This window comes from Aquila chrysaetos, chromosome 1 (assembly GCF_900496995.4).
Source record: "Aquila chrysaetos chrysaetos chromosome 1, bAquChr1.4, whole genome shotgun sequence".
Classification (NCBI taxonomy): domain Eukaryota; kingdom Metazoa; phylum Chordata; class Aves; order Accipitriformes; family Accipitridae; genus Aquila; species Aquila chrysaetos.
Genome location: NC_044004.1, coordinates 55,486,858 through 55,502,879, shown reverse-complemented (window position 1 = coordinate 55,502,879; position 16,022 = coordinate 55,486,858). Strand labels below are relative to the sequence as shown.

The 16,022-nt window shown below is 42.8% G+C and overlaps 1 protein-coding gene across 4 annotated transcripts in view; it reads left to right on the top strand.

Annotated features, from left to right (window-relative positions):
• The window catches only part of EIF4E (eukaryotic translation initiation factor 4E), a 37,517-nt gene that overhangs the window by 2,142 nt on the left and 19,353 nt on the right, over positions 1–16,022 (top strand). For 2 of the 4 annotated variants that reach the window (XM_041122493.1, XM_030007339.2), the window contains exons 2-4: positions 5,441–5,662; positions 6,320–6,413; positions 7,253–7,382. In XM_041122493.1, the coding sequence (XP_040978427.1) occupies positions 7,329–7,382 (54 nt within the window). In that variant the 5' untranslated portion in view covers positions 5,441–5,662; positions 6,320–6,413; positions 7,253–7,328. Of the gene's footprint in view, positions 1–5,440; positions 5,663–6,319; positions 6,414–7,252; positions 7,383–8,860; positions 8,983–16,022 lie in introns of those variants that run through there. The other 2 variants (XM_030007350.2, XM_030007360.2) reach the window with 2 other exon arrangements.

The following is a 16,022-nucleotide window of genomic DNA, read 5'->3' as shown; positions in this document are numbered from 1 at the left end:
AGGGTTTACAAGTACTTGGTGTCACTGACATGGTATAAAAAACCTGAAGCATACTGGTTGATCTAGTCCGGTGTCTTCTGCTCAAATGTCATCATGTGCTTTTTCGTGACATTTCAGTATAATCATCATTAATAATTTAGGATACTTTACTGAATTTTATGATTATTTAATTCACATTTAATTTCATGTCTGAGTATAACTTTACGATTTATTCCTATTTCTGTCTTTCAGTATCCTTATTGGGACAATGGCAGTATATGTTTGTGCTAATTTTATAGTGGTTGACAATGATGCAGGTTGGAAAAAAAAAGAGGACTCCCATTCTAACTAGTAGCTAGGGTTCCTTCTGTTACTCAGTTTTATTTGCTGCATTTCTAAAGTGCAAAATAAAAGCATGCCGTTTCCTGCTTACTTGGAGAAGCTGAGGATGCATATATTAATTAATAAAATTAAAAATATATGTAATTTAAAGAACAGCAAGCCCCCTAACTGAGGAATTAACAAACTTGCTTACTTGTCCTCCTTAGTGTTTGGAAAGAACCCAGACTGCATTTGCGGACCAGCCTAGAATAACTAACTCTGAAAGATTTGACCTAAGATTTTTTTGGTTGTCATGATGTTTTTTAAACAGCCCTACATTATCATCCTCATAGTAAAAATTATGCAGATTCTGTGGTATTTCAGTGCTTTTTTTTTCCAATTTGGCCTTGATTTTCTGATTTGGTAAGTGAACCGCTTCACGCCTCCTGGAGGTCCGTCCACTGCCATTTCCCATTATCTGGTGGCACACTCATTCTCACCAGGGAAGTTCACTGACCTTTGCTGTGACCTTCTCTGAGTAGAGCTCTTTTTTCTCTGTCAGGCTTTTCATGTCACTTTCTAGCTGCCTGTCCCCCTCTGTCACAGACAAACACTCACAGAGGCGCATGAGGCAGAAATTTTATAGCCCATTCATGATCCTTGATTTATGTCAATGCTGTATTCCTGCTGTCCTCCCAACTTCTCCAAAGTGATGCAAGGCTGGGAGTGTGTGAGGTTAGCAAACAAGGGCGGAAGGAGAGGTCAGCAATGTCTCATGGGTCAGATAGCTGCTGCAAAAATGCTAGAGCAGCTGGCAGCTAAGACAGCTGCTGGTTAGGAAAAAAATGGCCACTGAATATGACATTACTTAATTAAGAGAGTGCCTTAGCTCATGTTCCCCCTCCTCACTTTGCTTCAGTGTGTTGCAGTGGTGGGGGTTGAACAGTCGCACTTTCCCAGTAAAGCTCTTGGGTATAGTAGCTGTCTTGTGTTCAGGCTCATTGAAGACACAATTAAATGCCTCTTTGTTTAGCGATAACTGAAACAATGCAAAAATACCACCCAGGAGCTAGACCACATGCAAATGTGCACTCTAATGGCTTGGCCAGATGGTACAGGCACTTACTGAGATTCTCATACCAAACGCAACAGTTATGTAGGTTGTGTGTGTCTGTATCTGCATGTAGAAAAGAGAAACTGCAAAGCCATCGCAAATGCACACAAAGACAAATGTCTCAAAGATGGCCACAAAAAAAAATATGTAGCATGATCTTAAAAAATAAGAGTGAAAGAGAGCCCTTGTAGGAAACAGTACCCAGAAGAAAAGACAAACCTGTGGTCAAAGCAAAATAGTCTTACTATGGCCAGAGGAAAAAGAGACTTTATAAACATCCTTTGTAGATGAACAGAGTTGCATTAAAGAAATACCTCTCTCTGGTTTTCCTCTTCAAAGAAAATGATGTGGGATTTCAAAGTCGGTCTAATTCTCTAAGTCAAAAGAGGTTGCAATATATTGTAAGCCCCTGCATCACTCTTATTCCTTCCACTGGTGGAGATACAAACTAAACTACCGAAGGGCCCACTACAGACACAGTTCAGACTGGAGCAGGCTTACTCAAAGCTAATTCCAAGCGTGCTTACTCTAGTTGTGGTGAAAAGGAAGATGCTGCACATTCTTTTGTATTGTTTTGCTTGTTCAAGCCTCGCTGCCTCTTGCAGCATATGTATTAATATAGTGGATCAAAATTTCTGCTGTGATGTAAGAATGGTTCTCTCTGAATTCAAGAACGCTCTTCCAGTATCCAAGAATCTGAGCATTTTCCAATATATGCATATGAAACTGGTGGTTTATCATGGGACAAGAACAAAGGAAAACAAGCTGCATCTTTTTAAACAAAAGGGTATTTTATAAAAAGCATTCCTATTTAACCAGTAGGTTGCAAGCTTTGAAGAGAGAAACTCTACTGCTTGTAATATTTGAAAGAATCCATGAATGTGTCTTGCGGTGATAAAAATTTTTATTCTTTGCTATGGAAACACAATAAAAGTCGTGGAGTGAAGTTCTGGCCCAATGAATTCAACGGGAATGTTACTGATACCAACAGGGATTTCACCCATTTTTTGTCATCAAAGTCAAGGCCGTAAAAAAAGTAGACTTAATAGTAGTAAAATACTAACAGTATTTTGTTTCCGCTTTAGATATCATGGACAATACTATGAGACCTTGAAAATTCTTTTTATTTTCAGGTTTCAAAATCAAACTAAGATGATCAAATTTTTAATCACATAAAACACAGTGATTCTAACAGTGTTATATCCCAGATGTGAGTGATCTGCTCCATTTCCACTGAAATCAGTGAGATACAGGTGTGCAGATCAATTAGAGCTTATACTTGCACACCTCTGACTTTGATGCCACACTTTGCAGAATGAAACAGATGTTCCTAACAACCACTTAAATTCACACTGAAAACTGATAGAGCCCTAAAGTGTGCGAGGATTACCGAAGAAAAGATATTCAACGTTTCTTTACTTCAGACCCTTCTTTTTTCCCACTATAACTTCAAAAGGTGTGATTTTCTGGACGTATCTATGATACCTCTTTGCCGTCTATCTTGATTTTCCTTTTAGTCTGAAGGTGGTATCACTTGAAAGGCAGCCACATCACTTCTGAGGATCTTGTTTATGTGTGTCAATGACTGGAAGAAAAGATTACAGTAACTCATAATCCTCTCATTGCTATTACAAGTTGTTGGATAATTTCTGATGTCATCTTTAGAGGCTTTGTGCCTCTGTAATGCAACGAATCAAAGAAAAACATGTACCAAATCACAACACATGCTTAACTTCCTATTTGTGTGGTAATAAGGTAGGTCATGTTCTGAACTCAGATGTACTTTATTTGTCTGTCTTGTTAAATGTTGTTAGTAAGCATACCTGTTTTATAGGGGACTTTATGCTGTTATCCCTGTATTGCATAAGAAAAATGAAATAGCCAAATGCCATATGACATTCAGAGTCATTTGGTGGTTAACACTCATTCACAGCTCTCAGTAAAATGACTATAAAATGTAGATCTGTACAATTGGTTAACTGAGAATAAAAATACAAAGTTAAACACAGAAGCAGCTGAAGATAAAATGATCAGAGAGGAAGAGGATTCTGGATGGATTATCTTTATTTATGTTAAGAGACTTAAAGGCAGGATTAAAACAGGCAGTCAAAGAATGCGCATGGTTGCCAAACAAGTAAAATGGAATATCAGATCCATCTGGCAGCATACTAGGCAAATAATTAGGAAGGCTTATTAATTACTGTATTCACATTAAACAGTTTGTAAACAATTACTAGGAACCAAATTTTATACAATCGATAAAATGAAGAGTATGTCACTGGACAAAAAATAATGCTTCTGCATGTATTGACGTACTTTCTGAATGTACAAATTTAATAGATTATGTTCTTATTTTGCCATCATAACGTGGTTTAACATTATACAGCATAGGGAGAAGTATTTTCTTAATTTCTGTTTTATCACTGGGAAGATATGTCCCCGTTCTTTTATTTTGAAAACTTTTTCGGTATTTATTTTATAAGACAGTATTATAAAAGGTTAAGAACTTAAATACATTTTTTTTTTTATTTTCCTTTAGAAACATCAGGTGGCAGATAAAACATTATTTTATTGAACCCTCTGCCTTTGTTAAATAAAAATCAAATCATAACACTAAAATTAATTCCATGACAGAAAAAATACAGCAGAAAATTTACTGTTCCAATACATTTTCATTATAACCAATGGCCATTCAGTGATCTCCAAACAAATATAGTACAAGGCAGCTTTATTCTCTCTCCTAGTAGTAAAGAAACAACAAATACAGTACCTTGCACCACCCTATTGGCTTGGAGACTATGGCCTCTCTTCAGGATTGTGTACTGATACTGCCAGTAATAGATACTTTTCATTAAAACATTCACATATCCATCCCCTGTCTGGAGCCGTGTAAAAATCCTGAAGTCCTGAAGCAAAGCCATTTGCCTGAGTGCCATAAGCCCTTCCCGGTACTTTTTCTGCTGGCACAGTGTATCTGTGAATGTGGATTTACTTGTACCTCTATAAACATTGTTCCAGTAACAGTCTTACAGTACCACAGCCCCTGTAGGAGTTATTGAGCCAGGCAACGTTTTAGTCAAGCGTTGGCCAGATTTCAGAGTGACAGGAAGTTCACCTCCCTTTAAAACCGTTTTGGTATTGGAAAAGCTGCTCTTTAAATCAAATCAAAGTAACAAACTCACTAGAAATCAGATAGTATCTGCATGGGTTAACATGTCAAGCCTAAAGAGGGAGATTTTAGAGGAGTACAAATAATTACTGACTTCTTCCATAATTAACCAACCCAATATTGGGTCTGGTTTACTAATAGTGAAATGCCAAGGAGGATCAAGTTGATCAGCAAGGGAAGAAAATAGAGCAGGAACAGGAGACTTTGTTCCTTCTATGTAGATTGTACAAATGTTACACCTAGATGTAACACAGAGACTGACAGACTTTTTAGACGTTTTCAGTGTCTCTTCCATGGAACAGCTTGTTAGAAAGCCCACGAGAAGATAGACAGCTTTTGACTTCACCCTGAGTAGCATTCAGGATCTGGTTTGAAAACTCATATTTGAAGAGCCATTCTGTGACAACCGCCTTAACATACTGTGATGCGGTATCTTTACAGGATCATCAGCAGCCAAAACATTCAGCAAATTTGTCCTCAGTTTCAAAAAGAGGAACTATGTAAAAATAAGAGAGTTTGTTAAAAAGTGACTGTAAAAGTGCAGCTAAATTAAATTCTTAGAGGCAGTAAGGAAGCTATTTTAAGAGGCACATTTTAGAAACGTACAGTCTATATGCACTTGGATTATCAAGGAAGGCTTGAGAATGGGCAAAAAGGAGACAGCACAGGTGAACAACAGGCTAAAGGAGGCTACTAGAAACAAGAAGCTTTCTTTAAAAAAAAGATGAAGTAATACTGAACTGAAAAAAAATAGAAAACACCCACATATTCCTGCAGATTAAATGTAAGAATACAGTTAGATTGGGTCTGCCCCCAAAGGAATCAAAGCTAATAATAAATCTTTCTTCAACCTTTAGGAAAAGGAAGCCTTCCAGAAGTCTGCTGGACTAATTGATAACCATGGTATCAACAGGAGTACTCAAAGAAAACAAGGCCGTTGCAGAGAAGTTCATAAACTATTCGAGCCAGTGTTCACCAGTGGATGTCCTGGAAATGGAAGAGATTTTGAAGAGAGAATGGATGAAACCAATAAAATGAACCATAAGAAACCACTAGGACCAAATGGAAATTGCTAACAGGTGTGTGTAACTACAGTTTTAAACGTGTACCGATACCCGGTGTCTGCAGGATGGTAAATGGGATGTCAGTTTTTAAAAAGAGTTCCATGGAAGACAGGGTGCCTGATGGGCTGGGGCAGGAAGCCTGCTTGCTCTCCCTTGCAAATCAATAGAAACTATGGTGGCAATAGAACTAGTGGACACATCTGATCTACTTGGAAGAGTCGACATGACTTTTGTAGAGGGAAATTCTGCCTTACAAATGTACTGAATTCCCTGAGGAGTCTTAGTTGCCTTTCCAAGGGGTAACTCATCCGCTTGGAGCAGATAAGGGAATGCATACCTGTCTGAAGCATCTGGAATATTTATTTCCAGTCACACATTTCTGCCTGAAATAGCTGTTTCTCTCACCTCTTCCCAACACCTTCCTCAGATACCTTAAGACTTAGTGCTGAATAAGGTGCATCCAATCCTCTGTCACCTCCCTTAACTTCCTCTGATGTCAGGAATGTAACTTCTTATTTCCTTTCTGTCATGAGATGAGCAATATTGTCCTGACTCTGGAAAGTGATTTCAAGGGAGAGAACTTTCAAGTGTAGATTTCTAGGGGGAATTGAAAGCATTTTAACCTCTATAATTACAAACCCTCTGTTCCTCACGCTGTGCCTCCATTTCTAGGTCACCCTGAAGAAGTGATACTGCATGAATGTGCAGGAATGAACCTGCTCTCAAAGCCTGAAAACACCCTCCTTGCCAACGAACTCTTCAGCAGGTAAAGGAGAATGGGTGCGTGCAGATCCCCTACCAGACTTTCTGTGACAGAAGGAAAATGAAATGCCTCTCCAGAGGCTCACAGGAATTCTACAGCCTTTTCTCGTGGAACCAACTTACAGCTCAAAAGTAGTTCTCCCTCTTGTACTGCTGTATTTCTACTGTTCCTCTGATCAGGTGTCATTTTTGCTCATGAATAGCAGTCTAAAATAGGGGCTCCACTATATTGCTTGAAGATCTTACTTCTTAAAATAGCTCCATTTAATTTTTAGATCCCTTTTGTAAATTTGGAATGCTGTGGCAGTTCAGATATCCTTTACAGCCTTCCAATCTTCTGTGGAACCATAAAAAATTTCAGCTGTGGTTAAGTCTCATTTTGTGCTTGATTTCTGCAGGGCTGCACCCTGCTATTTGCACACAGCAAAGCGATAGTTTTCTCCCATAGTGGCTGGAATAAATTTCTCAGAACTTCTAATTTATTTAATCAAAGGCCAAGGACTGGGGAAAACATAACTGCTGCAACCCCTGTAGTTATTGTGGTCAGAAATATAGTTCTAACTGGCAGTGGGAAGAGACCGAGTCAGTTGAAACAGTGGAGCAAAACATCAGCAGTCTCAAGTGTTAAGGCCTCTTGGTTTTAAAATGACAGCCCTTCTTTCTTTGTCTTTTCCTCTCTTTGAGAGGGCTCCACCTCTCAGGATTCTATATTTTGAGATACTGTCTTCTGAGCAAATAGGAACAGACATGATTGCTCTCCCAGAAACAGCTTTTTAGTAAACGAGCTTTAGAGTTTTTACTGACACACACATGCTGAATGTAAGCCTGCCTCTCTACTTTCAGACGCATCCCAACCAAGGGAAGAAGACACATCCGCATGGCAGTTTGTGTGCAGGCGTGACAGCAGATAAAACCCAAAATGTTCTGTGGCCTGCCAAGCGGTAGACATTTGGCTAGAGGACAGTGTGCCCAGGTGAGCCTCGCAGTGCCTTAAACTGCCAGACGGGCTTAGGAATAGTGTCCCATGTGCTCAGGAGGGTGGGAGCTGACAGTGTTTGGAGCTGTCCTGAAGAGATGCAGTGCCCATGCAGCCCTTGTACAGACATGTCCTTAGAGCTAAGTACAATTCTTGACGCTCTGAATTATTGGGGACAGTCTGTTTTGTGCCAGACAAGAGAGATGTGGCTGACAGTTTTGAACTTCTGTGCCTCATTTGCCAACAACCGAAGCGCTTGGCTGGTAGTGCTGTACGCCTGTGCCTGCCCAGCCTGACTGTGTTGCACTTCTGTGCTGGGAAGAGTTCTGGCCAAGTATTACCTTGTTTTGCTCCCCGTGGTGCAAGAGGGAAATCGGGGCCCGTGAGCTAAGAGGGATCTGCAGCACACTTTGACCGAATTCCTGATGTAGGTGACTGGACCAGGTGTCCAGGGCTTGGCAATTTCCTCATAACATTCAAAGCTTCAGCACCCTTCATTGTCAAACCTGTCTAATCCTTCCTTGGCTGGAGAGCATCTCTCCCTTCCCTTCTCCCACGCACCTCAAACGAGCTCCACTGACGGGCCTGGGAAGTCGGACATGGTGGCTGAGGGTAGCGTGCGTTTCCATGTTTGCATCTTTTCACAAGAAAAAGGAGGTCTCAGTCGGGCTGGGTCTACCTCTGCTGACAGGGGCCTTCCCGCAGAGTTGGGAAAGCGAGGCGAAGAGATGGGAAGTGCCTCCCGCTTTCCTCTTGCCCTGCGGAACTCCTATTTCCCCGTGCGGGGAAGGCGTCCCACCTCCTGGCTTCATTCACTGCTGCCCCGTACCTCCCGGCCAGGAGCCTGGTGGTACCGGGACACCGGCAGCCTCACGCGTTGGACGCGCTGGCCTTCCAACGCCGAAGCCCCAGCCACCTCCTGGCCGGCAGGTTTGAGAAGGAGCGGGGTTCTCTGTTGGCTACCTTTTTTTGCCTGGTGAGGCTAAAGCACCGGCCGTGTCTCGGTCCAGTCCGAGTACCGGGTCAATTAAATGTGGAATCGGCGAACTCTCGAGTTAAATGAAGCGAATAAAGCCCATGATCTGAAACACTGGACTCCTCTGTGGTGAATGAGGCGTTTAAATCGGCGCTCAGACGCCGGTAGATTTTCCCGGGGGAGCAGCGGGCAGCTGGAGCCACACACACACCCCCCCGCCCCGGGCGGACGAACTGAACGGTCCCCGGGCCCGGCGTTCGGGGGAAGCCGGGCCGTAACCAAGCCGGGCAGTAGCGGCCCCGGGCACCCCCCGTACGCTGACACCGGCGCTCTGCCGCACCCCGCCGCCCGCCTCTTCCTCCCCACGTGACGGCGCCGGGCCGGGAGAGGGAGGGGCTGCCGGCCTCCGCCGCGCTCGGCGACTACAGCTCCCGGCAGGCACCGCGCCCCGCCCGGGGCCCGAAGGCGGACTCCTCCCCTCCCCCTTCCTAAACGGCCGCCGGGCTCACGTGACCGCCGGGCGGCCAACCGGGTTTGACGCTGGGTTTTTTTATCCGCCCCTTCCCCCTCCCCGCAGCGCTTCTGCGATCAGATCGATCTAAGATGGCGACGGTGGAACCGGTGAGTGTTTCATTCCCTTCTCCCGCCCGCCTCTCTCTCTCCCCCCAGTCCCTCTCCTTCCTCGCCCTCCCGCCGCCGTCGCCGCCTCCTCTGGCGGCTCCCCCGGCCGCGGCGGGCGCCCGGCCGGGCGGCAGGCGGATGGGCGGCGGGGCGCGGGCGGCGAGGCCGGCGAGGAGCGCACGCACGCACGCAGGCGGGCGGGCAGGCAGGCAGGGGGACGGAGCGGGGGGAGGGGGAGCGGCAGGCGCCGGCCTGCGCGGGCGGGGGGGGGGGGGTAGGCGGCGGCCCGAGGGCCGAGCCGCCGCCACACGGCCGCGGGGGGCGCCGGGCCGGGCCGGGCCGGCGGCGATCCCGGGCGGGCGGGAGCGAGGCCTGCGGGCCGGCGGCGCCGGCTGCCGCCGCGGCGCCCATTGTGCCGCGCCCCGCCCGCGGCCCCTGCCGCCCCCGCGGCGCTGCGGCGGGGGTTGGGGGGGGAAGGAGGGGACGACGACGGAACGGGGCCGCCGGGGCCGGAAGGCGCGGCGGAGAGGAGGGAGCAGCGGCCCTGGGCGGCGGCGAGAGGCGGCCCGGCCGCCTGGCGGGCGGCTGCTCGGCGCATGTGGCGCGGTGGGGGTGGCCATGTTGCTTTCCGCCCGGAGAGGCCGGGTGGGTTAGACTCGCCGGTCGGTCGCCGAGGGGGGGCGGCTCTTCGTCGCGGCCGGCGAGCGCCCTCCCGGCCGCCGGGGAGCGGCGAAGGTCTCGCCTGACGGCAGGCAGGGAGTCTGCGGGGAGAGGGGCCTGGCGAGTGGGAGGCTTGCGGGGTCGCCTCCCGGGGGTGAGGATCTGTAAGGGAGAAGGTGTGCTGCCCGGCAGTTTGGCGGCTGAAGCGAGGAAACGGTGCGACGGGTAAGACTCGAGGCGTGTTGCAAACGAAATTGGCTTTTTCCGGTTATGTCACCTTCCCGGATCAAAAGGATGTCTCTACTCGAGCTTTTTCGTCGTTTCCAGGGTAATTAAGTACTTTTTTTTTCTTATTCTAGGTACTAAGTTATGTTTATGATGTTATGCTCTATTTTATAAGCCTTGTCCCAGCCTGCACTTCCACGGAGAACTGAAGCAGCTGGAAGTGGGCCAAGTATAGTTGTTATTCTAATCCCGCATGCTTGTGTATCATGAGGGGTGGACAGCAGAAGACTGTGTATTAGGGTTTCAAGGAAATGAGAAAATTAAGGAGGGCTAGTTTCTTGCTGCTGCTTGCCAACTGTGAATAAATAGCCAGTGCGTACTTTGGAGAGGCTTTGTCATGGTTAGACAAAAAGTGTTTAAGTTTGAAAATCACTTCGCTGTGTTTAAATAAATATTGATTTTACCCTTTTGTGTAAGGGACATTGATCGTTCTCTTATGATTTTCATCCATGAACAAAAAAAAAAAAAACACCTCACCTTTACTGACAAGGAAGAGATTGAAATCGGTCAGCATTTATAAATTGCGTGACTATCAGTTCTGAACAAGAAGAATGTCAGTGGTTAAGGCAGTGAGCTGGACCACCAGCAGCACCATTTCCGTGTTCTCCGGCCACAGTGTTAAACACTTGTTTTCCCATCCAAAAGCTGATATTTCTGATCTGTAGCCCACATATCTGAAGATGAGAGCTTCCTGTCAGCTCAGTGTTTTGTGATGACCGTGGAGTTTAGCAGGGGTTGTGATACATAATTTGTAATACTGATGGCCATTGGAAATTGAAATGACTCTAAAGGCATGGGTGCTGGCATAAGCCTGTCTCCACACCATTCTCTCCATTGTTCTTACATAAGCGTGAGGTTGTATGTTGAGCTAGATCTGGGGCCTAATTTAGGCAAAAATAAACAATTGATTTTGCCATGCCATTTGCCAGAAAGGTTGGTTTCCCAGATCCAGTTCACCATGTAGTGACAAAACAGTTGTGCTGAGCCAGTAAAAGTGGAAGATAGGGCAACACTTACAGTTTAAGTAAGGCTGTTGTTGAATGTTCTGCCATAGTTGAAGTATGCTCAGGAAAACAAATATCAGCTTTTCAAATTTATATAAATAACACAATTTTTGTTTATTGTTCTTTTAGGTGGCTCTCACTTCTCCTACCAAAGCTTAAAGTTAGCCTTTCATAGGGACTGAGGTCATAGATGCTTAATGTTGTAGAAATACTACGTGCTTTTCAATTGAACAATTTAATTGTATGTGTGGTTAGGGATTGGCTTACTTCTTGATCACAGGGAAGCCTTTCTGTTGCTGGCCTTCAAAATTTGGACCTGGGTTTGTAGAGACGTCATCTGCGATGCTTCCCTAGTGTGAAAATGTGTCTCAGGAAATGCAAAACATGACTGACTGTGTCTTCTTTTTTTTTTTATGTAGGTTCCTACTAAAATCAGTGATGTGTCTACTACTTCCATGCTGTCAAATATAACATGCATTTTAAGTCTTGTTAAGAGGCCGGAAAAAATGTTTGAAACTCTAGGAATATTGAAACTTGAGTGTAGGGTACTGTGGAGAGTCCCATGGAAGTTGCCAAGAAAAGCAAGATTATTCTAAGTAAATATAGACCTGTTGCACAGTGGTTTACTTCTCCACTGCAGGGAAAACTTAAACCTCTGTGACATTGGCAGGTTAAAACTCTCGGTTTTTCTTGTGCTATCCAGATGGTTTCTCTTTCAAGACTGTTCTAGATTAATTTGTGAGAATATGCAGAAGTGTGTCCTGTTAGAGTGTGCTCACGTTGTAGCCTTTGAGGATTAAATGTGAGCAGATAACACTGTGCAAAAGTCCACAAAGTCAACAACAAAACCAATAGTAACGCTTTAGTAAACAGTAGTTTACCAAAGGTGACTTTAAAATGTAGCCACACAAAGCCTGTAACTTTTAGGTGCGTATAAATCATGTGGAAGTAACTTACATGTGAGCATCTGATCCCTCATCATTTAAATTGGAAATGGGCATTGTCGTTCTTTTATTTATTTATTGCTTCATGACGGTTACTGTTACACTTGCGCAAATGCAGTTCTTGTGAATTTAACTCCGCATTTTAAGATACATGGGTGAAACTTCACTTACGTATAATTTGAAAAATGCTTGTTTAAACAGCTAATCATCAGTAGGTAGGACTCTAAACTTTCTTTAAATGAAACAGTATTATTTCAAAGGGTTACAAACATAGTGGTATAGGGCCTTGAAATTCTGGAAGGTTCAAAATGGCTCCTAAAATTCAAGGTAGGCTGAAAGGTATTTCTTTTGTGTTCCTGACAGGCAGTTAACATGTAAATTCAGTGCAGGCCATGTTCGACTTTGGACTTAACTCTTATTACTAGGTATTTCTGTCGTAATATAGTCGGTGACCTATGGTTGAAATGAGTATAGTATTCAGCTCTAGTATTGTGTACACAGTTGCTTGCTCTTTGCATTTTTCTGAAATGATACATGATAAATGTATCTTGCATGCTGTTTAGTAATTGAGAATGTCCATCATAAACTTTTGAATTGTAAATTACATTTCTGACTGAATACAAAGCTTCCTCTGAGAGGAGGAGGATGTTGGATGACTTGTAAATTTTTTTGAGATAAACATTTTTCTGAAAGCAATTTTTAAAAATTACATTTCACACAGTGTATAAAATGTCAAGCTTATTTCGAGGTAGTGCATTAAAATAACATATGAGACTGAGTTGTGTTTCATTTACTGATACTACCCGCAGGTGTGGAGGTACGTGGGAAATTTTGATGAGAAAATGTGACCCTTTTGGCAGCTTTGTAAAGATCAGTGTGAATTTTGAGGGCATAGAGGGGAGAATCAAATGAGGGATGCTGGTAGAGAGCCTGCATTGTGAAAGGGAAATGAAGGTTTTAGAAGTGAATTAATGTGACTTTTTCCTCAGTTTTGTCTTTCACTTGAAATATTCTAAAGTCAACGTTAGGTATAAGTTTAGATACTATTTTAACCTAGAAACTTAAAGCAGTCACTCATTTCTTAAAGTCCTAAAACCTATTCCTCTTTAAAATGTTCATGTTATGAAGGTACTAAGTGTGTGATCTGCACATCTAAGTGTGCTGTGTAATACAAGTGTTCCGTTAGCTGCCTGAAAGTGGCAGTTGTCCTTGATTCTTATATAGTAAATGTAAGGCAGAAAAATTTTAACTGTTTAAAAGTCTTTTTTTCCTGAGTGTGCAAAGCAGTTGTTTAAACAAATAAACTTTTAAATTGTGGTCAGTTTTTCTCATGTTCAGTGCTGTTTATCAAAGTAGCTCGTGTACATCACATGCTTCACAATAATCAGGCATACCAGTAGTATGTCCAGTACTTTTATCTTTTTGGTTGAAGACTGACTTCTTGAGCATCCATACATTATACAACTTTTTTTTTTAATTCTCTTCTGAAGATTGAATGTGTCTTAATTTTTCAGCTGGTGTAAAATACTATGCTTGGCTGTATGAGTGGCTCGGTATACTCACAGTAATTTGCAGTGCTTTTGTGTCTATGGTGTAGAAGTGTGCGGGGAGATCAGAGGTGTTTTGTTCCTCCAGTCATCTGAACTGTTCTCCTCAGCAGTTTTGGGAAGTTTGGGGAAGTTTTTGTTTTCTTGTCTGAATGCCTTAGAACTAACAATGTTAGATGTGGAAAGTCATCGTATCCCATGGGTAGGTTTCATGTTCCAGTAGCAAAGGAGGCAGCAGAATGCAGACTGGGGTGAGAAGTGCTAGTGCAAGCGCAGCCTGCTTAGGCAGCTAGAAAAAAACACAAAGATACTGAAGTATTTTGATACACCTTGTAACTTGCTTGCTAATTATAGTCATAAGGTTGTAAGTTAAATGTTGAAAATCTGAAGGGTACTTTCAAGTAACCCATTTTTCAAAAGTCAAAAGGGCTGTAAATATTCTTTGCATCTTTTAAAACCTGAGATTATATTTCCTAAAAGAACAGTGTGCCCATCTGACCCTGGAGGAAGTGTGTGACTCTTCTACTTAAGTCTTTTGTTCCTGTACATGTTTTGCATTTCTGTTCTAATTTGGTGGGATGTCACTCAGTTAAAATCATGTCCTATGTTTGTGTTCTAATAGTGAATGCCTTTCTAAAAATCTGTGGTGTCCTAAGTAATAATGCATGCAGTGAGGGTAGTTGCTCTGTATTAGGCCTTGTTATGTCATGCCTAGAAAATTTTTCTGTCCTGGTGTCTGGAACGCTATTTAACATTGTTTAATTGGTAACAGGTGGCTCTTGGTACCTCTCTTCCAGTTGATATTACACATACTATGTATGATTTTTACCTCTGTATATTCATTCCTCAGAGTTGCATATCATATGATCACTTGGTTTGTTTTCTTACAGCACATAATACTTGCTTGTGGGTGGGCTCAAATCCTTTTTTTTTGTCCAGAATATTTCAAAATAAATAGCTCTTGATTTTGTGCCTTGTGAATTGCTACCCTAACTGTAGTGTAGTAGCAGTTATCTGCAAGAAGCATAAGGACCAGCAGATAGTTGACATGCTTTTTCCTTAGACATCTGATAACTGGGATATGCAGTTTTCTCATTTTGTTGGAAACCCTAGAAAAGAAGGTGGAAACTCTCAAATGAACTTACTTTGGTTTAATGCAAGAAAACTTTGGAAGCCTCTTCCACTAATTAATTCTCTTTACTTTCACCAAAAAAGCACAACAGTGCTACATTACGTCCTTTTGGGATGTAAATGTTGTGCTCTCTCAACTGGAGTTCCTAAACAACTTCTGTAGACAATTAGATGACATGGATGTGGTCTGGGCAGCACCTGACAGCACTCTGTGAAACCTAGTCAAGCTAGTTAGTTGTTCTCTTCAATAGTCAAACCTGATTAAGCAGTTTTTACTGTAAGTGGTATTTGTTTCCTGTCCTGGTGACATACACACCTTCCTTTGATATGTTGGTCATTATGTGCTGTGGAGAAAGAATAAATAATGCTAATTAAATCTGCAAGTGTCAGAATCCAAGTAATGTGCAGATATGCACAGTCATTAAATGCTGAGTAGGCAAATGTTTTGTGGACTTCTGCAAGCTGATTCCTACATCAAAAAACACGTGTGTACTGAATAAATGTCACTTTTAATTATGTGCTGCCTTGTGTATGAGGAGTAGGATTGGCCATGTGAAGCTTTCCAGTTTGTCTGGTAATACTACCCTTTTTTATTACATCTATTTTAAAAGCAGCAAACCCAGTGGTGGCTTTGTTTAATAGTAGACGCAAAGTCAATTTTAGGTTAAAGAATGCATTGGTTATGAGCAGTAGTAAACTATTACAAAGGATTTTAAATTTAGTAGTCTAGAAACTGCTGGTGGAAGCAGCCTGACTTTGGTAAGTTAATAGTGTAACAATTGCAAGATTTCAAGGTGTGAATTGGTAAAATGTGGACGATATAACTTTAATTCATGTTGTATTTACAGGAACTTTTAAAACCTGCATGCTTGTGCTTTGGGGTAGAATTTCAGTAGCTGGAAAGAGGTTGGATACAAGAAATGGACTTTGAATGGCAATTAGTGAACTTACTTTGTATTTGACTAATAATGAAAAGTGCTTTGGTATACAAATACTTTAGCTTGGTGGTCAGAATAGTGAGATAAAGGTAGGATGAAAGGAAATGGGAGCTGATATGATTAACCAGCCAAAAATGAAAATGGCCTTTTTCTGTTTTCCCTGATGGCAGTGGGAAATAAAAGGCAGTGAAAACAAGCTCCTTTAGGCTTCTGTCTGAGACCAGCCAGGAAACTGTTTTGTGATAATAAGCTCTGCTTCAAACTTTACACCTTTTTCCAGGTTTATTCTGGTGTGTACAGCTGTACCTATCCTTAATGGGCAGCCTGGTACTGAAAAAAAAAAAAAAAAAAATTATTCTGTCTGGGTTAGTTTTTGAGGGGAGTGGCATAACCCTGGGTCAAGATCATAGTTAGCTGGGCCTTGAAGGTGAGTTGTCATGTACTGTTTTGGGCAGGAGCTCGAAATAATGGTTAGTCTGAGTTTCATTAATGCTAGGTAGCTTTCAAAATATCTTAAGGGACTTGTTACTG